Source organism: Ictalurus punctatus, chromosome 14 (assembly GCF_001660625.3).
Source record: "Ictalurus punctatus breed USDA103 chromosome 14, Coco_2.0, whole genome shotgun sequence".
In the NCBI taxonomy this organism is placed as follows: Eukaryota; Metazoa; Chordata; class Actinopteri; order Siluriformes; family Ictaluridae; genus Ictalurus; species Ictalurus punctatus.
The window spans coordinates 7,411,881-7,437,715 of NC_030429.2; the positions used below are offsets into that span (position 1 = coordinate 7,411,881).

General features: G+C 43.0%; 1 protein-coding gene across 16 annotated transcripts in view; it reads right to left on the reverse strand.

Annotated features, from left to right (window-relative positions):
• enox2 (ecto-NOX disulfide-thiol exchanger 2) overlaps positions 1-25,835 on the reverse strand; it is a 303,597-nt gene that overhangs the window by 99,112 nt on the left and 178,650 nt on the right. For 15 of the 16 annotated variants that reach the window (XM_017485792.3, XM_017485784.3, XM_017485786.3 and 12 more), the window contains one exon: positions 3,455-3,586. In XM_017485792.3, coding sequence (XP_017341281.1) covers positions 3,455-3,586 — 132 coding nt within the window. Of the gene's footprint in view, positions 1-3,454; positions 3,587-25,545; positions 25,645-25,835 lie in introns of those variants that run through there. The other variant, XM_017485791.3, reaches the window with a different exon arrangement.

Genomic DNA, 25,835 nt, shown 5'->3' on the forward strand with positions numbered 1-25,835 from the left:
TCTTGTCATTTGGGATCTCATCCTGGTTAAAGCCGAGCGGTGCGGGTGAAGGTGGTGGTGAGAAATCCTCCACGACTGAAAAACGGCTCCCGCTAAACTCTTCGCCGTTCTCTGTGTTTAGCTAACGGTAAATACACTATACTACAAACACTAATGCTGCCTTTAAGTTTTTGTCAGTATGAGTATGGAGGTGGTGATTACAACAAAATAAAATACAGTAATAAACAATAAACGATAAGATTATAACCGTTAAACATGGATGGTGTGAGAAACAAAATGGATGACGTGAGATTAGGAGATGCACCGATGTATAAAGGCAATAAAGGCTATCTTTAACACTACGAGCTATCGGCCGATAGTTTAAAAACATCCGATGATCAGGGCCGATTATATCCTGTCAATCAAAAGAGGGCGGGAAAACACATGGATATATATATATATATATATATATATATATATATATATATATATATATATATATATATATATATATATATATATATATATATATAACTGTACGGTCTGTTAAATATCTAAAATTCTACAGTCTGTTGTACACGTTACATTCACACTGGCAACCACAGTGACTTTTTGTTATCGACGCTCCCCCAATTCAGCAAGTCGGGGCTCAGTGAAATCTTCCCGCGTCGTAATTACGACCTTGTGGGTTCACGTGGATTCACCTCGCACTTATGATATTTCTGACAGGACTTAAAGGCAGCATAAGCAACTGTGAAGTTTGTTTAGATTCGATAGGGGTGGGGGTGGGGCGTATCTTGAATGCTACTGGCAGCTGTGTAAATCAGTCCCTCTGACTTCCTGTGTCTTACGCAATTTCACAGAAACAGTTAGCCAAATAAGGAAAATGATACGTTTCTGTTATGAAGCTGGTCCTGTAGAGTAAAGCCAAGCAATTTCACGTCTCGCTGTTTATCCGGGATACAGAGTGACTGACAAAATTCGTCTTTCAGTGTCTACAAAATGACTCAAATTGCTCATTATTAGTTACAGTTACATTTATACAGTGCTTTTCTAGACACTCAAAGCGCTTTACATGGTATATGGGGGGGAGGGGATCTCCTCACCCACCACTAGTGTGTAGCGTTCAGCTGGAAGATAGTGCGCCAGAACGCCCACCACACACCAGCTATTAGTGGAGAGGAGAGAGTGATGTAGCCAGTTCAGAGATGGGGATTATTAGGGGGCCGTGATAGAGAAGGGCCAATGGGCGAATTTCGCCAGGGGTATACCACTACTCTTTTACGATAAGTGTGCTGGGATTTTTAACGACCACAGAGAGTCAGGACCTCGGTTTAACGTCTCATCTGAAAGACGGTGCTGTTTTTACAGTATAGTGTCCCCCGTCACTATCCTGGGGAATTAGGCCCCCACACACCAGCTATTAGTGGACTGTTAGCTATTAGTCCCAAACAAATGATGGACGATTAATTCCATCACATCCTGTGTAACAGCACTTTTACGGGAAGCGCGAGTAGTGTAAAATAGGCTGCGAGTCTGAGTGACACATTACCATTAAAGGCGTGTCGATGACCTCCAGAGTTTTCAGTATGTTCTAATCCGGTCTAATCTCAGCAGAATAAAAACGCTGACCGGTGCAGGATGCATGGCGTTTCTACACTGTGTAATGGAATATACTGCATATGTGAAGGTTTTCGAGAAGGAGGACAGCTCACAGCTGTGTAGGCTTAAGTCCCGCCTCCATTGACGTAACTCATAGCAGTGCAGCAGCTGATAAGTTCTGCCTACCTCTCCATCTGTCTGAGACGCCTCTCCTCTGAGAAATACGGGAAGGAGTAGTGCATTCACACTGTGCTACCATAAAGCAGCCAGCCAAAAAAAAGCCCCGAGACTAATTATCCACGCTGGCTGCATTGAGAGATCGGGGCTTCGGGTTCACACACAGCTATCAGACACAACATGTTTCGTAAATGCGCCCATAAAGCTAACCAAAGCACAATCTAAACGGCCATAAAGATCGCCAGTGGTTTATACTCATCGAGCTAATAGTCAATGTCAGGCGATAAAGTGCTTTTTCAGAGCAGGAAGAAGTGAAGAGTCAGTAAAAAAAAACAAAAAACGAACCATTTGACTAAAAAAAATATATAAAAAAAACTTGCTTGGATCACTAAAGCTACATCTCGGCTTTCATCGTGGTCTTAATTCACACACGATGGAAAGTGTTTGCTTGACAGAAATAACAGTCTCGTCCCTCTTATCAAACATGTCCAAGTTTTGAACACACTTCATGCTGAAATGATTACCACGACCAAATTGTAAAAACAAACAAAGCCAGGGGAAAATCTGGGGTTGGTTTTTTTTTCTTTCTTTTTTCCACTTTTTCCATTCGAGTGAAAAGCATCTGCAGGAAATTAGTACTGTAGTTTATAGACTTAAGCTGCCTTTAGACTGAGATTTCAGCGGACTTTTAAGATCACTGCTTGTCGCACGGTATGAGATGGTCAGACAGAGGCCTGATCGCTTCCGCAGGTGAGTTTTGCTCTCACGATCCAAAAAATCAGCACCTGGTGGCCTCTTTCCTCAAAGCACTGACCGTTGAGTGTACGAAGTTCAAGAACATTCCACGCTTCGTTTTTTTCCCGGTTGAATAAGTGCAACGTCCGGGTCCTTGAAGCGCACTAGTTCTTGTTGGAATCTCCAGTATGAATAATGAGTCTTTTATTGGTCACGTATACATTACAGCACAGTGAAATTCTTTTCTTCGCATACCCCAGCATGTTAGGAAGTTGGGGTCAGCCATGATACAGCGCCCCCTGGAGCAGAGAGGGTTAAGGGCCTTGCTCAAGGGTCCAACAGTGGCAGCTTGGCAGTGCTGGGGCTTGAACCCCCGACCTTCCGATCAATAACCCAGAGCCTTAACCGCCAAGCCACCACTAGTCAGACTATTTATACTACAAATCAGCATAGAATAGTGCATAAGTATGTAATTTGGGACACGCCTCTTGTCTGAGTTGTATAACTGACTGCGGGATAACACATTCTCCATGTCGTGTTATATGAAGATCCTCTAATGATATAGAAAATGGGCTCGCATACAGTAAACAGACACATTCTTCAAAGTGAGCTTGCGCTAATAAGGATATTTTCGCTGTCAGTTAGCGTGTTTGCTTTACACGTCGCCATTGCCATAGTGTATCTGTAGCCGCCGTGCTCTAAAATTTCACATAATCCTGCGCCGTCATGCTATTGGTGGCTTAGATTGTCGTCGCAATGATCGCACTTTAATCGCGATTTTCTCACACCGACAGAACTCCGTCGTCAACTGGTCGCAGTAGCACTGAATCGGCGTCATGTCATCCGTTTATAAATGTCCGGCAATACTAACCGACTAAGGATTTCTTTCACAACATGTCAGAAAATCATACAGAGTATAAGCAGCTATAGTTAATAACAGCCATGCTTAGTCCTGACTTACCTGACATGAGAGGCTGTCCGGTCATGCCCATGGGCGCCATTCCTAGGTTGTTCATGGCGGTGGCCCAGGCGTTCGGGTCTGACATGGGCATACCCAACGAGCTGGAGTCCATTGCTATATTACGTAGACCCTCTAAGACAGACAAAAAGAGAGAAGAAGTAGGATTTAAAATAAGGCTAAATATAAAAGTTCTCGATATCATATCCTCCTTTGGGAAAGCCACACGGTGCTTCATAATCAGAATGATTTTGGTTTTTCACGTATGAAAATGAGCACAAAAACAAATAAATCAATCAATAAATAAATAATAATAATAATCAAGGCATCACTGGCTCCTGGCGAGTATGAAAACCTAACAAACAAATTCCTATAGGAGAACAAACCAGCAAACCAGGAAAGGAACCTCCGTCGTCGTTTCTCGATAGTGACGAGAATTCGACGGTCACGCCGTCAGGCTGCTCTAATTTACATTCCTCTACATCTCAGCAAGGAGGGAAATGGACTATTATAAAACATTTAATCTGCTATTGAAAGGGGAAAAATCCACACAGAGTGCGAGCTCATCCAAAAGAGTAAGCACTGGCCTGTGAGCTGAGAGGTTAATGTTAACGTCTGCCTGTAATTGATGGATGGTGCACGTGGGGCTTTACCGAGGCAGTGTGAGAGAGGAAGAACATATGGTTTAGCCATGAAAAGCTCTTGGCTTTGCAGCCGTTGTTACACACTAGGCTTTTACAGAGAGCTCAATGTCAGTGCAGAAGATGAAGAGAAATACAGCAAGACATGCCATTCTCTGCTATGTTTTACAACGTGTAGTATGTATGAGTCACTGTTCAGTAATGGAAACGGTCTGATTTTTACGTCTGTGTAGCACTGGTTAAAGTCAACGGTACAGTATTCTACCTAAATTAGTCTCAGTAGCACACACACACAAAAAAAAGTTGTAGCAAACTTTAGAACTATTTCGTCAAGGCTCCTTTTTCCGAGGGTCTCTTTTTGCCGTTGTTTGAATAAACCATTTCAGTTTTCCAAGACACATGGCTTTGTGGTGTCTTGGTAACACAACAAGCTGAGTTGTTTGTCATGTTAACTTCAAGAGACAGAAAAAAAGAGAGAGGCTTGTGAGGGAACGACTGTTTATAGCTGGTTTATAACATATGTACGTGATAACAGGAGCAAAATCGACAATTCTACAATAACCAGTACTCCCTCACTCAACCAGTACTCCCTCACTCAACCAGTACTAGACACACAACCAGTACTCCCTCACTCAACCAGTACTCCCTCACTCAACCAGTACTCCCTCACTCAACCAGTACTCCCTCACTCAATCAGTACTCCCTCACTCAACCAGTACTCCCTCACTCAACCAGTACTCCCTCACTCAACCAGTACTAGACACACAACCAGTACTCCCTCACTCAACCAGTACTCCCTCACTCAACCAGTACTCCCTCACTCAACCAGTACTCCCTCACTCAACCAGTACCAGACACACAACCAGTACTCCCTCACTCAATCAGTACCAGATACACAACCAGTACTCCCTCACTCAACCAGTACTAGACACACAACCAGTACTCCCTCACTCAACCAGTACTCCCTCACTCAACCAGTACTCCCTCACTCAACCAGTACTAGACACACAACCAGTACTCCCTCACTCAACCAGTACTCCCTCACTCAACCAGTACTAGACACACAACCAGTACTCCCTCACTCAATCAGTACTAGACACACAACCAGTACTCCCTCACTCCACCAGTACTCCCTCACTCAACCAGTACTCCCTCACTCAACCAGTACTAGACACACAATCAGTACTCCCTCACTCAATCAGTACTAGACACACAATCAGTACTCCCTCACTCAATCAGTACTAGACACACAATCAGTACTCCCTCACTCAATCAGTACTAGACACACAATCAGTACTCCCTCACTCAATCAGTACTAGACACACAATCAGTACTCCCTCACTCAATCAGTACTAGACACACAATCAGTACTCCCTCACTCAACCAGTACTCCCTCACTCAACCAGTACTCCCTCACTCAATCAGTACTAGACACACAACCAGTACTCCCTCACTCAACCAGTACTCCCTCACTCAACCAGTACTCCCTCACTCAATCAGTACTCCCTCACTCAATCAGTACTCCCTCACTCAACCAGTACCAGACACACAACCAGTACTCCCTCACTCAATCAGTACCAGACACACAACCAGTACTCCCCCTACATCTCCTCTATTCACTTTTCTTCTCTTCCTGCTCTCCACTCTCCACAAATGAATATTTCATATCGAATCATTCAATAGACCGCAAAAACAGAGCTGATCGGTGCTTAATTCGAGCCATGTCTCTGAGGATGCACTTTCAGAAAATACGAGATTTCGACAGTGTGTGTGTTCCAGGAAATATTTCTGAAAAATCCACTGATTCAGTGCTTTTATTTGAGTAAAAGTTCCAAAGAAACAAGAGCTCGTGTGCTTCGCAATTATGCGGTACAGACGAACACAGAAAGCATGATTACCCAAAGAAGACTCATGCGAAATGTATTTAAAGAAAGAACTGACAAAAGGTTCTCAAAGCACAGAACATAAGCAGTGCTAACTTTTGGACTGAATGGCTATTTAAGCGTCAAAAGATTAATAATAATAATAATAATAATAATAAAAAGCTTTTATATCTATAATATGTACACAATTTTCAACAAACTGTAGTTACTGTTCTTTGCCTTGCTAGGGCAGATTATACCTTTAACAAACATGATATCCTCCAAATACATGTAAACATGTCTAGCTTTACTGCCCAGATGATAATGATGGACTTTATCACAGAGCAGAGATGGGAATCGACATCTTAGTTGTGGGGTATTAGAGGTGTAAGATAAATATCACTTCAGGCCTGCAGTACTGCTCGGTGTCTGTTTAAAGCCACTGCGTCTGCTTTATAAACAAGAATGCCCTTCGGTAGATTTATTTATCATGAGTGCAACCACTGCGCTAACTTTCTGCTCATTAAAAAAAAAAAAAAAAAAAAAAACAAACAAAAAAACGATCCAGATTGTAGAGCCCTGGTGTGTGTGGGTGGGAAGGAGGGCTCCGGAGACAGGTGACTTTTTACAAAGCTTCGTGCTTCTTTTATTTTTAATTTTTCCTGCAAGCATTTTCACACTCGCAGACACAAACACACCGAGGCAAGCTGAGCTCTCTCGGCCCCTACGGGTCACGGCGTCTCCTAAAAGATAAACATGCCACACAAGTAAATTCACTGCGATCTCCCAGAGGTGAGATTCAGCACACGTTACCTTCCGCTTCAACCTTCCTCCTCTCCGCCCGATTATGGTTATGACTCTCTCTCTCTCTCTCTCTGTGTCTCACTCTCTCTCTCGCTCTCTCTCTCTCTCTCTGTCTCTCTCTCTCTCTGTCTCTCACTCTCTCTCTAGCTCTCTCTGTCTGTCTCTGTCTCTCTCTCTCTCTGTCTGTCTCTCGATCTCTCTGTCTGTCTCTCTGTCTGTCTGTCTCTCTCTCCTTCTCGGTCTCTTTCTCTCTGTCTCTCTCTCTCTGTGTCTCTCCCTCTCTCTGTCTCTCCCTCGCTCTCTCTGTGTCTCTTTCTCTCACCCTCTCTCTCTGTCTCTCTCCCTCTCTCTCTCTCTCTCTGTGTCTCTTTCTCTCGCCCTTTCTCTCTGTCTCTCTCCCTCTCGGTCTGTCTCTCTCTGTCTGTCTGTCTCTCTCTCTCTCTCTCTCTCTCGCCCTCTCTCTCTCTCGCCCTCTCTGTGTCTCTTTCTCTCGCCCTTTCTCTCTGTCTCTCTCCCTCTCTCTGTCTCTTTCTCTCTCTCTCTGTCTGTCTCTCTCTCTCTGTCTCTTTCTCTCGCCCTCTCTCTCTCTCTGTCTCTCTCTCTGTCTGTCTGTCTCCCTCTCTCTCAGTCTCTCTTTTTATATTTAAAGAACGTTTGTCTGCTCTTCTGTTTACTCAACCGACAACCCGCTGGAATACCACTAACTTTAACCAATAACCCTCTGTTCAATATTTTATCTATGTTTCAATACTCACATCTGAGTTATTAAGGAAGACTCTTTTGGGTTTCAGTTTGAAATCAGCTGGCCTATACAAAAAAAAAATCTGCTGTCACATACGCACCCAGTAATTCAGCCCAGGACTTCACTTTGCCACCTTCTATTATTGTTTTCAATGGAATGGACTAAAAACGACACTGAACACCCAATCATATTTCCTCCACATTGTTGAAGTCAGGTTTTTACATATTATCATGTTTTCAGCAAAACAGTTACCGGCGAAAGGATTTTGGCGCTCCCCGTGGATTTTTAAACGGGAACAAAATGTAACTACAAGAAAACTGGCTGGAACTGAAACGTGGGTGTATTCTGCAACAAGACAAGAATCACATAGGGGCTACAGAGGCTGAATTTTACAACTGAGGATCCTCAGAGAAAAGAAAGGGGTTGGAGGCATTATTTATCAAAAAATGCTCAGAAAGCAAAGTGCAAACTGCTATCATTTTTTTAAATTATTGTACAATTAATATCTTTACATATAATACTTGACCCCTTTTGCTAATTACAATAATGTTAAACGCCTGTTAAACTATTTGATTTTTATTTTGTCCGAAGGGAATGGAACGTTTTGCACTTGACCGTATTTTACAAGGTGATGGTGATATTTTATCATTCCTGTACTGCTTCGGTTCCTGTGCATTTGAACTATAGTCTTCGTTACACGGCACAGTTTATAACACAGCAAGGTTCAGTTCTCCAGTCTGATTGGTCAGAAGATCTGATAGTAGTTCTGAGTTGGAAGGACGCTCCATGTAAATGGATTAAATAATCCGTGTGGAATTGTGGATATGGTGACGCTTTCTTGGCTAAATCTGATGATTTAGTGCGTTGCGGTTTCCCAGGAGTTATAAACATAAAACTTAAAAATGTTGTTTTATTAAGTCGGAAAGAGATGCATTGCATGCCCCAAAACAACAACAACAACAAGGCATAGAATAAATAAATTAACGTCAAGTAGTATTTAAGAATCAGTATGCTATTTTGCGCTTTGATTTCCGTTCCTGGATTCACAAAAAGGTTTCTCCTTGAGGTGTATTTAGAAATTCTGGCAGGAATTTAAAAAAAAACAAAAAACCGTTGAGTGTGCAGATACTTAAGCTGGTTAAACACAGAGCCACTTCCGCACAGTATAAGATTAGCCTGGACGTTAAAACTACCAAAGAGCTGAAACTCAGGTCCGACAGGTTCAAACCCTGATAAAATATTAACTATGGTCTAATTGAAAATTACAAAAAGTAGACTGCCATGTCCTTCTACAAGCACATCCAAGTGGAAAAAAAGAGAAGAAAGTGTTGACTAAGATTTTTTTCTGAATTGTTAATAAACAGGGTTTTATCATTTTAGCTGGAAAGGAACTCATAAGAATTAAAGCTCTATCATTGGCAGGAGGAAAAAACAACAACAACAACTCACTACCCAGGCAGCCAAACAGTGACTTGCTTTAGGGAATGAGTCATATTTCCTGCCAAGAGTGATGAACGTGATGAGTCAGAGAGATGAAAAAAGGTCCGGAGGCTAAACCAAACCTGAAGAAACGGAGAGCGTTGAGCTCTGAGGCAGTGAGACCTGTCTGAACTTCTGCCGCCACAGCTGATGGATTAAAAGAGAATCAGAAAAGCGTGGTGACCTGCGAACCACTTGCACAAAATAGCACTGATGTCAAAAAACATAAGACCAATATCAGCAGCAGCTTACCTTGGCTTCCTATCTACTAAGGCACATTTTACATTACATTACAGCATTTGGCAGACTCCGTTATCCAGAACGACTTGCAACTATCTCATTTTTATACAATGGAGCAGTTGAAGGTAAAGGTCCTTGCTCAAGGGCCAAACAGTGGCAGCTTGGCAACGCTGGGATTTGAACTCGCAACCTTCCAATCAGAAGTCCAACGTCTTAAGTGCTGAGCTACCATTCCCCTGACCTACCACTTCCCTTTGTGACCACTTCCCTGACCTACCACTTCCCTTTGTGACCACTTCCCTGACCTACCACTTCCCTTTGTGACCACTTCGCTGACCTACCACTTCCCTGACCTACCACTTCCCTTTGTGACCACTTCGCTGACCTACCACTTCCCTTTGTGACCACTTCCCTGACCTACTACTTCCCTGACCTACCACTTCCCTTTGTGACCACTTCCCTGACCTACCACTTCCCTTTGTGACCACTTCCCTGACCTACCACTTCCCTGACCTACCACTTCCCTGACCTACTACTTCCCTTTGTGACAACTTCCCTGATCTACTACTTCCCTGACCTACCACTTCCCTTTGTGACCACTTCCCTGATCTACCACTTCCCTGACCTACCACTTCCCTTTGTGACCACTTCCCTGATCTACTACTTCCCTGACCTACCACTTCCCTTTGTGACCACTTCCCTGATCTACTACTTCCCTGACCTACCACTTCCCTTTGTGACCACTTCCCTGACCTACCACTTCCCTGACCTACCACTTCCCTTTGTGACTACTTCCCTGATCTACTACTTCCCTGACCTACCACTTCCCTTTGTGACCACTTCCCTGACCTACCACTTCCCTGACCTACCACTTCCCTTTGTGACCACTTCCCTGACCTACTACTTCCCTGACCTACCACTTCCCTTTGTGACCACTTCGCTGACCTACCACTTCCCTTTGTGACCACTTCCCTGACCTACTACTTCCCTGAGCTACCACTTCCCGTTGTGACCACTTCCCTGACCTACCACTTCCCTTTGTGACCACTTCCCTGAGCTACCACTTTGCTGACCTACCACTTCCTGAGCTAATACTTCCTTGAACTACCACTTCCCTGACCTACAACGTCCTTGAGCTACCACTTCCTGAGCTACCACTTCCCTGAGCTACCACTTCCTTGAACTATCACTTCCCTGCCTTACCACTTCCTTGAGCTACCACTTCCTGACCTACCACTTCCCTGACCTACCACGTCCTTGAGCTACCACTTCCTTGACCTACCATTTCCCTGACCTACCACTTCCTTGAACTACCACTTCCTGAACTACCACTTCCCTGAGCTACCACTTCCCTGAACTACCGCTTCCCTGAGCTACCACTTCCCTGACCTACCACTTCCTTGACCTACCACTTCCTTGACCTACCACTTCCCTGAACTACACTTCCTGAGTTAACACTTCCTTGAACTACCACTCACTGAAGTACCACTTCCTGAGCTACCACTTCCTGAGCTACCACTTCCTTGAACTACCACTTCCTGACCTACCACTTCCTTGAGCTACCATTCCTGAGCTACCACTTCCTTGAGCTACCATTTCCCTGAGCTCACACTTCCTCCCACATTTTCATTATAGACTAATAGGGAGCCATATTTGCCTTGAAGCTCATTTAAAAGAGTAGAAGTGCATTTATTCAGTGGACACAATTCAGCTCGCAGACACATCAACAGCAGTCACAATGACTCGTCGTTTAGAAACTTTAATAAACAAGACTAAAAGTGTGTGTAACAGCTGTCTTGTTCAGTGGATCTGTGCTCTCATCAGCTCGTGATTGACAGGACAGATTGTAGTCATAGCAGCACTGTCTCTATTCTTCCCTTCACTATTAAAGTGAATGGATTGCCAGATCGGTTGCCAGAAGTGTCTTAGTGTGAGGAGATAATTTGAGCTCTGCAAGAAATAAGATGCTATCATGACAGCAGCATCAATAGTTTTTATACAGTTTTTCTATCACAGTTCTTGATTCTGATTAGTCAGAAGATTTTAATTCATTTCCTGTAACAGCGGCTCTAACTGAAATTTCAGCCGCAAGTCACATCGCAGGTTTATATTAGTACATTGGGGCATGGTGGCTTAGTGGTTAGCACATTTGCCTCCCAGTCCAAAGACTGCGCTGTAGGCTGACTGGCATTTCCTAACTGTCCGTAGTGTGTATGTGTGTGTGATTGTCCCCTGCGATGAATTTGCACCCCGTCCAGGGTGTCCCCGGCTTTTGCCCCGAGTTCCCTGGGATAGGCTCCATATATGGAGCATATTTATTTGCTTATATGCTCAGTGGCAAACCGTCGTCTTGCAAAGTTGTTTTCCCGGTACACCTCACATGCAGGTCAAATCTGTGCAATCTCTTTCTGATTGTAGAAGTATGCCCTTTGCTTCATGTTGGGCCATCTCACCCACCCCATCTTTGATTATTTCCCTATAACAGCACGTCAAGTGTTCTAATTCCTTATATTCTCTACATACAGTCAGAGGCTACTTTCATGAGAACACCTGAGCACCGGTACATTAATTCAAACAGCGAATCATGTGGCAGCAGTGCAGTGCAGAACGTCATACAGATACAGGTCAAGAGCTTCGGCTAATGTTCACATCAAACAGAATGGGGGAAAATGTGATCTCTTTGTGTGACCTTTGACTTTAGCATGGTTGTTGGTGCTAGATGGGATGGTTTGAGTATTTCAGAAACCCTATAGAGTTTAAACAGAATGGTGCAAAAACAAACAAACCAATAAACACTTTGTTGACGAGAGAGTGGTTTGAGCTGACAAGAAGGCTATGGTAGATCAAATAACCACTCTTTATAAACACGGTGAGCAGAAAAGCATCTCAGAACACGCTGAACCTTGAGGTGGATGGGCTACATCAGCAGAAGACAACACCGGGTTCTAGCGAGTTCTGTCAGCCAAGAACACGCTGAAGTTGGAACAGGCTCACTGAAGTTGGACAGACTGGAAAAGATTGCAAAGATTCTGCCTGGTCTGTCTGGTCCTGATGAGATCGCAATTGCACCACAATTTATCAGGACATTTACAGAAAAGATATGGAAATCCTGAACACACCCCAGAAAAAAAAGGTCATGTACAGGCTTTTGTGATACCACTATTGCAAAGCCCAATGCTTAACAAATGATATATTGTGCAGACCTAAATTTCACTGTGTTTTAGTCACACTTACACACACACTCACTCTCTCTCTCTCTCTCTCTCAATAAAGCTGTCAGTGGCTCCCTGCCTAAATGTCCCCATGCAGTCTAAAGAAAGGTGTGGAAAATTTATTTTACGACCTACAAGGCCTTAACAGCTAAAGGGTAAATTACCTGCCGTTAGTCCTGTGCTTCCAGGACACTTCCCTGATCGCCAAAGCCAGACGAGGTGATCTCCAACAGTACGAAAGGGAACCGTAACATAACACAGTCGCATATTTTCCTTTTCAGTGCTTCCCTAATTCTTACCACCCCATCAGCAATCTTTCTCCTAATTCTTATAATGAACACGTCATGCCATCTCATTATTGTTTACCTCTGAGCTGAGCCAAAAATGTCAGACTTTTACACTGCAATAGATGGCATCATTATCCTCAACAAAGAAAAAAAAAAATGTGCACACTTTTGAACAGATATATACATTATATATATATATATATATATATATATACATACAGTGGCAAGAAAAAGTATGTGAACCTTTTGGAATTTCATGGTTTTCTGCATAAATTTGTCATACAATGTGATCTGATCTTCATCTAAGTCAAGGGTATTGACAAATATAATGTGTCTCAAATAATAACAAAAAAAATTCTCATCTTTCAAGTCTTTATTGAGAACAACCGGAAAAAAACTCACAGTGCTTGTGGAAAAAGTATGTGAACCCTTGAGTTAATGGCCTCAGAAAAGCTCATTGGAGTCAGGTTTTAGCACACCTTTCTCGTTAAGAAAATGAGTTTGTGGATTACAGCTACTTTGACTGATAAAAACCCCTCAAACTTTTGGAGTTTGCTCTGCACAAGAAGCACACGCTTATGTGCGCCATGCCTCGCCAAAAAGAGCTTTCGGAGGATCTACGATGAAGAATTGTTGATTTACATAAAGCTGGCAAGGGTTACAAAGTGATTTCAAAGACTTTCGAAATTCACCAGTCTACAGTCAGGCAAACATTCTACAAATGGAGACACTTTGGGACTGTTGCTACTCAACCAAGAAGTGGGCGCCCGGTCAAAATGACACCAAGAGCACAACAAAGACTCATCAATGAGGAAAAGAAACAACCCTGAATGACAGCCGAAGATTCGAAGGCATCATTGGAACTGGTTAACATCTTTGTTTATGAGTCTACAATACGTAGAACATTGAACGAGCAGGGTATCTACGGCAGGACGCCACGAAGGAAGCCACTGCTTACTAAAAAGAACATTGCTGCATGCCTGAAGGTTGCAAAAGAGCACATTGACACTCCACAGCGGTATGGGCAAAATGTTTTGTGGACTGATGAAATTAAGATTGAACTATTTGGAAAAACCACACAGCACTACATCTGGCGTAGAAAGGACACGGCATATCATGAAAACATCATCCCAACCGTAAATGGTGAAGGAAACATCATGATTTGGGCCTGCTTTACTGCATCAGTGCCTGGCCAGTTTGCACTCATTGAGGGGAAGATGAATTCCCAAGTATATCAGACAATTCTTCAGGATAATGTGAGAACCTGTGTAGAAGTTGGGTGATGCAACAGGACAACGACCCAAAACACCGGAGCAAGTCCACAACAGAACGGCTTCAGAAAAACAAAATCCGCCTTTTGGAGTGGCCGAGTCAGAGCCCAGACCTCATCCCGATAGAGATGCTATGGAATGACTTGAAGAGAGTCGTACACATGAGACGTCCAAAGAATATGACGGAGCTAAAGCAGTTCTGCCAGGAAGAATGGGCTAAAATTCCTCCTGAACGATGTGCAGGTCTGATCCACAGCTACAGGAAGCGCCTGGCTGAGGTTACTAAGGGTAACCTATGGGTTCACTTACTTTTTCCACTGCCATTTTGAATGTTGAATGAGTGTGTTCAATAAAGACATGAGGGATCAGAATTTATTTTTTTTGGGTTATTATTTGAGACACATTATATTTGTCAATACCCTTGACCCTTGATGAAGATCAGATCACATTTTATGACAAATTTATGCAGAAAACCATGAAATTCCAAAAGGTTCACATACTTTTTCTTACCATTGTATATATATATATATATATATATATATATTACTGTGTAAATTAGGCACATTTAGCTTCAAATGAAGGCAGCGCTGTCTGAGTAAGGAATAATTTGACACCTGATGATTAGGTGGGTGTGGGCGAGAGAACCGGGTCTCATCCGCACTGCATAATTTGGCACACAATTGGTGTGTCGGTTTTGAAACGTAACACGTCTGTTAAAACATCGTTCCGGCTGCATCGGGAGCCTCCTTTTCATTCCGGAATGAGAAACGCTCGGTCCCAGCCGCCATCCCGGGAGACGCGAGAGATTTTAAAAGCTAAAGCGTGCAGGCATTCGACTGTAGCGCTGGCTGATAGGCAGTTCCTGAAAGCCTCATTAACATCGGGCCTTTTGTTGCGTGACCTTGAAAAGAGAAGCGTAAAACAACCAGCGTGTTATTTTTTTCCCGTACCGCCGTGAAGCCCCTCGCTGTGCTACGTCTCCCGGTGTGTCGATACGAAGCGGATTTTGTATTCAGATGGTGAGAGCCTACGCTTTCTGAGAACACTGTGGTGACTGACAGTAATAGAGATATCAGGTGTTCTCCCAGGGCGTCCGACGCATCTACACGGCTTCTGATCCTGGAAAATGAAGGCTGTACGCTGATAGGAGCTGTTCTCCTACCGTCTCGTACAGCGCGAATTCGATCCTCGTCGACGCAGATATGGATTCCCCATGGCTTGATTCGGCTCGGAAGGAGCGTGATTACATGAGTAATTACGCTATCGAGACTTTCGATTTTCCCGGCGTATGAGATGATATCGACACCGGGTCTGAGACGGGTATTTATTTGATTACCGTTTCCAGTTACAGCTTGGGAGAGCTCCTGGGCGAGGTGTGAGAGCAGGACGTCTGAAGCGGGCGGACAGACGGCTCGACTGGGAAAATACGTTTATTATTTTTCCACGTCCGAACGGAAGGTTTGGAGACGAAGCGCAATTTTAATGGCAGACCCAGGATATGTAGCAGATTTTGCTCTAGCTGCAAGACTGAAGAGACTTTACGTCTGGTCACACATAAAGTGAAGAATAACGGTCTCATAAGTATTAGCTAGATTTTCACCTAGCTAATTAAAACTATGTGCGGCGCATAGTGTTGCCGGCTCACAGTCCCAGCGTCCCTGATTCGATCCTGAGCTCAGGTTACTCTCTGCATGTATCCCCTTGTCCGTGTGCGGTTCTCCGGTGTCCTCCCACCTCCTAAAAACATACCATTATGCAGATTGGCTACGATCCATTGCCTCCTCTAGGTGTGAATGAATATGTGAGTGTGTGTATGCAAGATGCCTTGTGATGGAGCGTTGCTCCAATCATGGCGTATTCCTGGGATAGTCCAGAATAAGGCGCTTACTGAAAATGAAGGAGAGTATTTAAGACTACTGCAGGCAGCTCTGGAGCATACCATTCATTGAGTCGTTTTTCCTTTACTAACCACTTTATCCTGGTCAGGGTTGCCATGGATCCAGCGCACATCCTGGGAACTCTGGGTAGTGGAAGTACATCCCAAACAAACTGTACACTCTTTCACACCAAGGGATAATTTAAAGTTGCCGATCTACTAGCACGACTGGCATGCTTTTGGTAAGTGGGAGCTATAGCACTCTTTCTTCTTCACAGCATAACTACTTCGCCTGGATGAAGCCGATAATTAGTTTGGAGCTCCAGTTTTCGCACCAGTGGCCCATTTCGCAAAAGCAGTAGCGCTTTGAGTGTGTCCTGGAGCTCACTGGGGCTGCTTTCAGGACAAGACAGCAGGACAATCAGGGGCTGACAGCGGCGCCGCAGTGGCACCTATCTAGCCTCAAGCCTGCATGAGTTAACAAAAAGCAATCATCGACGACTGACACATCATCACCGACTCCGCTAGCTCGTTCGGTACGGCTGCAGAGGACGGTTCGGGGTTTCGACATCGCATTTATGTTTTGTGCATAACATCATGCTGAGAAATGAATTAGCTAGACCTGGCTAAATGCAGGAGATGGAAAATATGCAAAAGATTATATGAGAAATTTGCATATTAGAATAGAGAAGGACCTTCAAAGAAAAAAGTAGAAGCTTTGTACTGAATCTGCACAAAGAGTGTGACTGTACACCGAAACAGGACCCATTCGTACCGTCATACGTGAACGACTTGTTAACCATGCAAGTAAAATAACTTGGGGGGGGGGGGGGGGGGGGGGAGATGGGGGGGACTCAAATAAGCCGGTGTGTTCATGGCGTACTGATTCCAGCACAATTACTGAAACAGTTTATACAGTACATTATTCAGTGAGTGGAAAGGAATTCGCACGGTTCCTTTACACCAATGGCATTCAGCCCTCAGGTACAAAGACAGCTAAATGACAGCTGGAACATTTCGGAAACTCGTCTGGCACTTTGAGAGTGACGGAATGTGCAAAACTGTCTGCTCTCTGCATAATGCTCAAACGGCAGTCACTCATCAGCACAAGCAGCTGTGAACTTCACGTTAATGGCGTATCGCCAGACACATCATGTTCTCGAGCTTCGCCTCATCACGGATTCCCCTTGACAAACTACCTTTCAGAAATTACTGGTCGTAATGTAGAAATCTGGCCTGAATTTTAGCTGGTAATTTCCGCCGTGGGCATTAGCATTACTTACAGAGCAGATTTAAAGTGTAAAAGCAGTGCTGTGGGCCTCTTGAAACTCATTCTGGGTCACATGACTACTCCTTAAGATTTAGCAGCCCCAATCGACAGCAGCTCAAGTATCAATTCAGTGGTGTTTGAAGGATTTATCAGGTGGTGTGATCTGTAATATCTCTAGAGCATTCTTATTATTATTACATTTAAGCAAAGCAGAGCTCGTGCGGAATGGAGATAGACGCCCGAGTGAATTAATGCTGTGCCTTCATGTTTGATCTGGTCATGTTGTGATTAATATGTGAGAAACGTTTCAGCTGATGAGACAGAAAGAGAGAGCGAGAGCGAGAGCAAGAGCGAGAGAGAGCGAGAACAAAAAAAAAAAAGACAGAAGACATCTCTATCAGGGAAGTAACATGAAGCTGAGCCAGAACACATACCTACCAATACCTTGTCTCCACAACAGGAGGAACGTGGCATGAATAAGCTCATATTGGGAAATTTTTAAGGCCGATTATTAGACAGTGGTAAATGGTCTACACTTATATAGCGCTTTTTTAACCTTAGTGGTTCTACAAAGCGCTTTACACTGTGTCTCATTCACCCATTCACACGCACACACACACTCACGCAAGGTGCTAACTTGCCATCAGGAGCAACTTGGGGTTCAGTGTCTTGCCCATGGACAATTGAACCGCCAACCCTACGATTAGTGGACAACCCGCTCTACCACCTGATCCACAGCCGCCTCATTGGTCATCATCAAGCTTCAATGGCAGACTTTCCCTGATTCGTCAAGCCCCTACCATATGACCGTTACGCTACCTTGACCGTATAAGCAACAACACGGAGACTGAACCGCAAGCTTTGCTGGCTTTGTCGTCATTCTTAGCAGCCACTGTTCAGTTAAATTCTGTATTTTATAAAACTGCAGCTGCCTACATGCGCAAGAGGCGAGCTACGATTAGAGAATTCGCCAACAAATCTCATTTCGACCGGCGTAAGCCCTACATGGACCACCGGTTTGGACTAGCAACCAACTTCCTGTTAACACGTGTACGCACATCCCCGGTGAGCATGAATGGTCACGTGACGTACGTATTCGGTCGTGTAGTGTGGACGGAGATAGTTTCTGCAACACAGCGGAAACTCCAGTGTGGACGAGGATCGTTTTCAATTTAAAACAAAAACGCACTAGTGTAAACAGGGCCTGAGGTACGGTACGTCTGCATAGCCAATCCACATACCTGCATGTTTTTTGGGGGGTGGGAGGAAACCGGAGAAACCCACAAAGACACAGGCAGAACAAGCAAAAACTCCACACAGACAATAACCTGAGATCAAACCGAGGACTAGCTATAGCGCCACCTCGCTGCACTATTTCTATCTTTTAATTTGAACCTTTTCAAATTTGATTTCATTTTACAAACACAGACCATCACCAACTGCTGGCACGGAGCATCTGCTTCCTTTCACGAAGGCACAGAACGTACTTGCAGGCCAAAACATTATAAACACCACAAAGAGTTCCTCATGCTCTTCTGGTCTCTTTAAACACCTCCAGCGTCCCATGTCCTGCTCCAGGTCTTCTCCTTCAGTTAGATACGCATGACAGTGAGAATTGGGACACTCGCTCCCTAAGGCTCACCCACAGGACCTGATTTTTCACAGCTTGATTTTGCAAGAAAGTTATCCAAAATAGCTCTACACAGCTGCGTCATCTGTGAAATTATCCGGATTTGTATGAGCAGTAGGAGGGCTGCTGGTGTGTGTGGGGCCTTGATGAGGATCCTCACACACACACATCTCATAAAGCTCAACACGGTGCAGGTCTGCTTTCAGTCTACTTCCTGTGCTGTGCTTTCATATGTAGTGGGATACGGCTACGCGATCTACAAAGATAGCTTCGTAATGTATCCGAACCCACAGAGATGTTTTCCTGGTAAAATTGAGATGTTTAAGTTTCTAATAAATCAAATGCATTCCTGCTGAAAAGAAACATCTCTGGAGAGATATGTGTGCGTGTAGAAAATACAGCACAACGCTGTCTGCTAGCGTCACAACGGGCTGGAACAAACGTGTTTCGATGTTCACCGTTTCCGACGCGTTGAGATGTGTGCCACGGCCAAACAGGAAGACGGAAACACTGGTTTACAGGATGTGGAGCAGCACGGGGGGCATCACTGACTGGATCACGAATGCAAATAGAAACCAATATGAAGACCATGGAAAAAATTTCCTCCCAGCATCCCTTCCTCTTATTCACAGTTCACACTGTTTATCTTCTATTAACATCAAGTTAAACCTTTCAGACTCCACCGTCTCACGTCACTCTCTCCTCTTTCCAACGTTTTCCACTCTACACCACCAACTCGTGGATGAATGAAAGACTTCTCACTGCTTGGTCATACTTTTGGGTTTTCAGTAGCACTGTTTACTTTCGACACGTGAATTTGTTATGGTTTATGTCCCGTTTCTGCCCCTGTATTTTCATTGGATGTTTCCCGTATGTGTTTCATCATTGTTCTCAGCTGTCTTGTGTTTCACCCTGATTACGTTTTTATTTAAACCTCTCGTGAATCTTGTACGTCACTAAGTATTGAGCGTTGTCACCATACCAAGCATGTGTACATTGTTCCTCGGTTTGTTTCATAGTCTTTGATCTCGTTTCTTGTTTCTCGTTACATGCTTTTGCCTTACCTGTTTAATGCCCGTTTAATGCGGATCGCCTGACCCATTGCCTGTTTTTGACCACGCTATTGTCTCATGATTTGGATTTGTCTGCCTGCCTCTCTTTATTAAAAGCTCTTATCTGCATTTGCATCCGTCCTAACCTCCATAAAATGAATTACGTGACAGCTGCTAGTCGAAACACAGGGTCACGACTTAGATAGCGGAAATTGTGGCCCGATTGATTTGTTTTGAAACGATTCAGCGATTAAAAAAGAAATAAATAAAAATGTTATAGTCAATTCTAAAAGGAAACGGTCTTGCTTTGAAGCCAACTGACTGTAACGGTTTAGTATTAGATTTTAAATCTCCTAATTATAGTACCTTCATACTATGGTCCAAGTAATGTCTTGCATTTGATTGTCCAGTGCAAGCCTTCTCCATATTGAACGTATAAAACACACCAAAGATCTGGAACATATTACTGATTAATGTCAGGCCCCATTAATCACTGGATATTTAAAAAAAACAAACGTTTCACATTTTTTTTACATTTTACATTCATTTATATCGTTGTCATATTTTTAATAAGATTTTTTTACGACATATTTCTATATTTTGTATTATTCTTTCTGCACTGCTATGGTTTATTTTTTATTTTTTCCCCTTTTTTGGGACTTCACATGGATGGATATCCCGAAGGAACTCTGGACTTCAGTTCCCAGCAGCCACTGCACCTCTGCGTCACTCAGTACGTTTACATGGACAACAATAATCTGATATTAAGAGATTAAGACGATACTCTGATTAAGAAACTAGCATGTAAACAGATTATTGATCACCTTAATCCCACTAAAGTCATACTCGTAGTAAACACAAATGGAATTAAGACGTGTGGAGTATTCCTGTTTTAGTCGCATTATGGAAGTGCGTTACAGACACGTACACACCTTAATCACACTGTTAACGTCGTGTGGGAGTTTTCACCGCATTTTGTGACAGGACACGTACACACGTCAGTACGTGCTCAACCGTTTAACGGTAAACAAGAGAGCACGGCTGCGTCCGAAACCACATACTTACCTATTATATAGTAGGCAAGTATGTGGTTTGGGACGCAGCCCACGACTTCAAGCAGCCGTCTATTAGCACGTACAGCATGACAAGTAATTAACTGCACTTGAAGCTTTGGTAAAATTAAAAATAAAACTCCCAAAACTGTATACGGTACCATAATGAAGACCAACTGTATGTCGATACGTGAAATTCTGGAGGGACGTCGGACGGCGTGACGCGGGGACGTAATGACGTGACGTTAATCGATCTATGTTCTAGAACATGTAACACGGGAACATGAAAGGAGTATTCTAAACGCGACTCATGTAAACACCTCAATCACAATATTGTCTTATTCAGAATAAGGTCAGTGATTAGATTACTGCCGTCCATGTAAACGCAGTCAGTCACATGACCACCTGCACCTGATTCTCATTCATGTTAGCCAGCACTTCTGTGTGTATGTAGTCACAGTTTGCACTGCACTCATCGTCTTACTTAAATTGTCTTTTGTTAACGTTTATTCTTCTTAGAGTTTTGCCACAAGGTCATAGTGTCTTTTTAGGTTTTGCTTCGGTCTTTATTAAAACTTAAAATCTGCACTTGCTTCCGTCTCCGCCTTGAAATCGTGTAAATTATATAAAGTATATTACAGACACTCCTAGATTAGTCGGGATGATATTAGTCTATGTTATATCCATTCGATAAGGAAATGAGAAATAAAAAAAAACAAAACACATTTATTTATTTGTTTGTTTTTTGGTTCATTTTCAGTTTTGGTGTTTTGGCTAGTATTTTTTTTCTACTCTTTGTGACATCATAACACAGGTAATATGAAGAACTGCCTATCCTTATTAACAGAAGATACACCCAACGTAGAAGAAACAAACAAACAAACAACAACAACAAAAAAAACAGTTTGCTTTGCTAACAAATTTGCTCAGAGCGCTTCAGCGAAGTGCCGTAGTGTAAAAAGCAGCATTCAGGAAGCAGATGACGGTGTTGATGCTTCATTAATGAACAAAATGAGTGGGGTGTGTGATAGGAGTTTACTGATAGACTGGATTGCTGCTTGCTTGACTGCTGGAGGGCCTCATTTTCCTACAGTCTTCCCCTTAATAAGTTTAATTAATCACAACAACTTAATTAACAGACTTTAATTATTGTTAAGGACGGGGTTGAGCTCTTTGTAACAAAGTGCCTACATGGGGGGAAAAAACCCCACTGAATTCAACAGTAAATTATACATGTGCGCTGTGAAAATGCCAAGAGTGCAACTGATTCTGTTGGCAAGCACATGTAAATAAACCTTGAGGGTTTCTACTAGCTCAGTGTCAGCCAAGGCGGTTTCTATTCCGTAAATGGTGCATGAAGGATTAGCATGGCAATTTGAAGACATGACAAGGTTCCTGTGTCACTAAAGCAGGTCCCAGTTAAAACCATGGCAATGAGCGAGCATGGGTTGCTAATTAACAGCGCCAGGTGATTAGCGCGTCTTTTGTAAAAAGCTTTCTCGAGGGTCTTCGCCAAAATCCCACAGCTGAAAAGTCAATCAGGAAAAGCTCCAAGAAATCACGTGTCGTTAAAGACGGTTTCGGGGGTAAGAAGATCTCCGTAACCGAGCCCGGTTAATCAACAGAGTTATTGTTCTTAATTACAAACGGTGTAGCGTCGCAATCTCAGATCTATCAAAACATTACAAATGGTGAAAAGGGAGATTAAAAGGCAGGCTGGATAATATGTAAATTCTCAAATCGGATGAATGCGGTAGATTTTCGGAGTGCTAGGACGGCACCAAAGCTCTGATTTACTGAGATCTCAGACTAAATAAAGAGGCTAAAGAGCGTGAATAAACTGCGCACGTGTCGTAAGTGATTTATAAAAGATTTATTTCATAAACAACTTCACATGCTAAAAGATCACAAAAATAATTAGTAGTAAAAAAAAAAATTATCCCCCTTTTTTTTTTTTTGTTAAGTTTGAATATTGTTATTCAGATGTGACAGGATATGAATACATCATTTTTTTTTAATGAACAGGTAATGTGTTGTAAACAGATACAAATGTAAATACTGACACAAATAAGAGGTGCACTATTCTTGTTCTATGTTAAGAAAGCGTGGCAGGGCAGTTGGGTAATATCGGTGAGAGGTGAGATATGAAGCTGGACGGATTTACGTCGTTCATTCATGTCATGGCGGTTTAGATAATAAGTTTGTTTATATTTTGGGAAATAGAACCAACCGAATGTGCTAGAAATTTACAAGTAAAACTAAAAAGTGTGTGAGCAGGATTAAAACAAACAAACAAAACAATCCCGTATGTTCTAGCCGAGACCGATTATGAACACTGACACTTTTCTACCTCTGGGATTTTTCCAGTATCTCCAAGGGCAGAGGGGTAGGGTTTAGGCCACACCCACTTCTGGTTTTAAATCCAAATACAGATACAGTTATTTAAAGCTCTAAATAGATGCAGATACTGACTGCATTATACCCCTATAATATATACCAGAGGTTCAACCTTTTGTAACTAACGCCCCCCCATGCATGTGCCCCCGCCTCCCCGCCCCCTTATTGGAGGAGACCAGGTATAATCATGATCTATTTTATATCAAATCTATCTATATACAACCTAATCTGTTTTGATAGATAGATAGATTTTTTTTTTTGTACTTTTACAAAATTACTTCTCATAACTTTTATGATTTTTAAAATAACTTTTATGGCTTTTATAAAACGATATGATGGACAGGTATGGAACACTATAACTACTTTGAACAAGAGAACCAGGCTGTGATAATGTGGACTATTTTACATGTAAATCATGTTGCATTCCATTCGTCTTGCGTCCTAAAAACATTCACATATGAATGATGGAAATTAGGATGAAGGGCGCGTCTCGTTATCCACGGCATTGTTAAATCTCCGGCTCTCAGCCCCTCACAGAGCAGACACAGAGAGAGGTGTGAGTGCAGCGGGAAAGCAAGACCTCGTGCTAGCGGGACAGTACTGCTGACATTCGGAGAGTTGCAAAGGTTTGTCCAAAAAGTCGCTAGATTTGTCGCTAGGTGCTTTTATATTGGTTTCGCAAAATAAAAGTCGCCAAAGGGGTCTGAAAAGTCGTTAAGTTGGCAACACTGGTCTGCCCTAACAGCTAGATAAAAGGCAGGACAAGCTCCGCCTCCCCCCAGCAAAAAGAAAATACAGAGGGAGGGAGAACACGGGGTTTTTCATTTTCGCACATTCTATTTGAAAAGCAATAAAATATGATGCTGTGTTTTTCTTGAAAAAATTTGCACCCCGCTTCCGATCTCTCCCCGATCAACCCCCCACACTGAGATACACAGTATATACACATCTGTAGCAAAAAAGAGCCAAAAACGTCAATAAAATAGATTTAAATATTTGTTCACTGCATTTGTACCTTATAACAATGTACAAGTCTGTCTCAGTATTTAAACCTTTCTAAAATGAAATAACAAGCGTACTGTTTTGACTTTTTAAAAAAAAAAAAAAAATTTTAAGCTTGCTCTTGACAATATGAGTGTCAGGGATCCCAGAGCAATTTTTTTTTCATCTTTCCTGCTTCATATCTTATTCAGCTCAGCTTTTGCCCAGGTTTAGGTGTTTTTTGATCAGGAGAATCACTATTCTGGCTTGATCTCTGTAGAGAGTCTGTAGAGAGGAATAATAATAGCTGTGATTCCTAAACCACATATAGATCTTAAAGCACAAAGATTTTTTTTTTCCTCCCTGAGATTGCTTCACAAATCTTGACCGTCCCTGGTGTCATGACATCAGCCACTCGGATAAAATGAATGTACACAGGAGAAGGAGAGGAATAAGGGGGAGGGGGGAAGGCACTGGATTAAAGGACGAAATCCCACTAGTGCTGCCTCGATTTAGATCTGTGGGAGAAATTCAAGGGGCTGGCTAGATCAGAGAGCCGCGCACATGATAGAACTTTCTCGAGAGACCCGGGAGAAATCTCGCTCCAGTCAGACGACACCATCAGCCAGGACCTCGGAGGAAGGGGGTACTTGTTAAAAACTCAGCACTACGACGCAGGACAGCATCTCCCGGAGGATTCAGTGACGCATGGCTGACGGTTCATGACGAGACAGGTCTGAGAAGATGGACTGAGAGAGCTTCTGTGAACATCACTTTAGCTTCGTCTGTGTGTCTTTCTGTAATTGGAAGTAAACCCCTCATGGATTAACCCTGACAACCAGATGTGTACTGTATCTTGTCTTAAACGCTAGTCAGGAGTTCATTAGGGACGTAAACACTTATGGATTTGACAGTCACTCGACTCTTTGCTTGAGTGAGAAAACACAAGCACGGGATTCGTTTTATTTTTATTCTCTGCTCTTTTCCGTGTGGGGGAGAAAGAATAACAAGTATAGAAACAGACTAATCTAACGTCACCTCGAGCTTCGGCCTTCTAAAATAAATGAGCATCTGAAACCCCCTAATAAATACAATTTTCACAGGAACTCAAGAAAAAAGACTTTTGGTTAAATTACAGCAGCTGAACAATACAATAAATAAATAAATAAACGGAAAAAAAGCTCAATTACTGTAGATATTCATTTCGGGGGGGGGCAAAAAAAAAAAAGCCTCCATGCTGAGACTACATCATTCAGCTAAGCCATTTAAAAACCAAACAAATAAGAAACATTATCTACCTTCATATGATCCCAAATGATTGTAAAATGCACGATGTTTTGGAGCCTGTTCGTCTCCTGCAGTGCAAAGCGTCATTACAGATGTGTTTGGAAACAAAAACCCAGCATGTAGGCTACAGATGTGATCGTGATCATTAGGAAGTGCACACGAGCTCCGCGCACTAGTTTTTCCTCCCTGACAGGGCAGCTTCGCTGTCTGGAAAAGCAGGACATCCTGAGCAGCTCCAAAAGTCAGATTCGGATCGGATCCGTTTAAGACGAGGACGCGGGGTAATTATTAGCTGAAGATC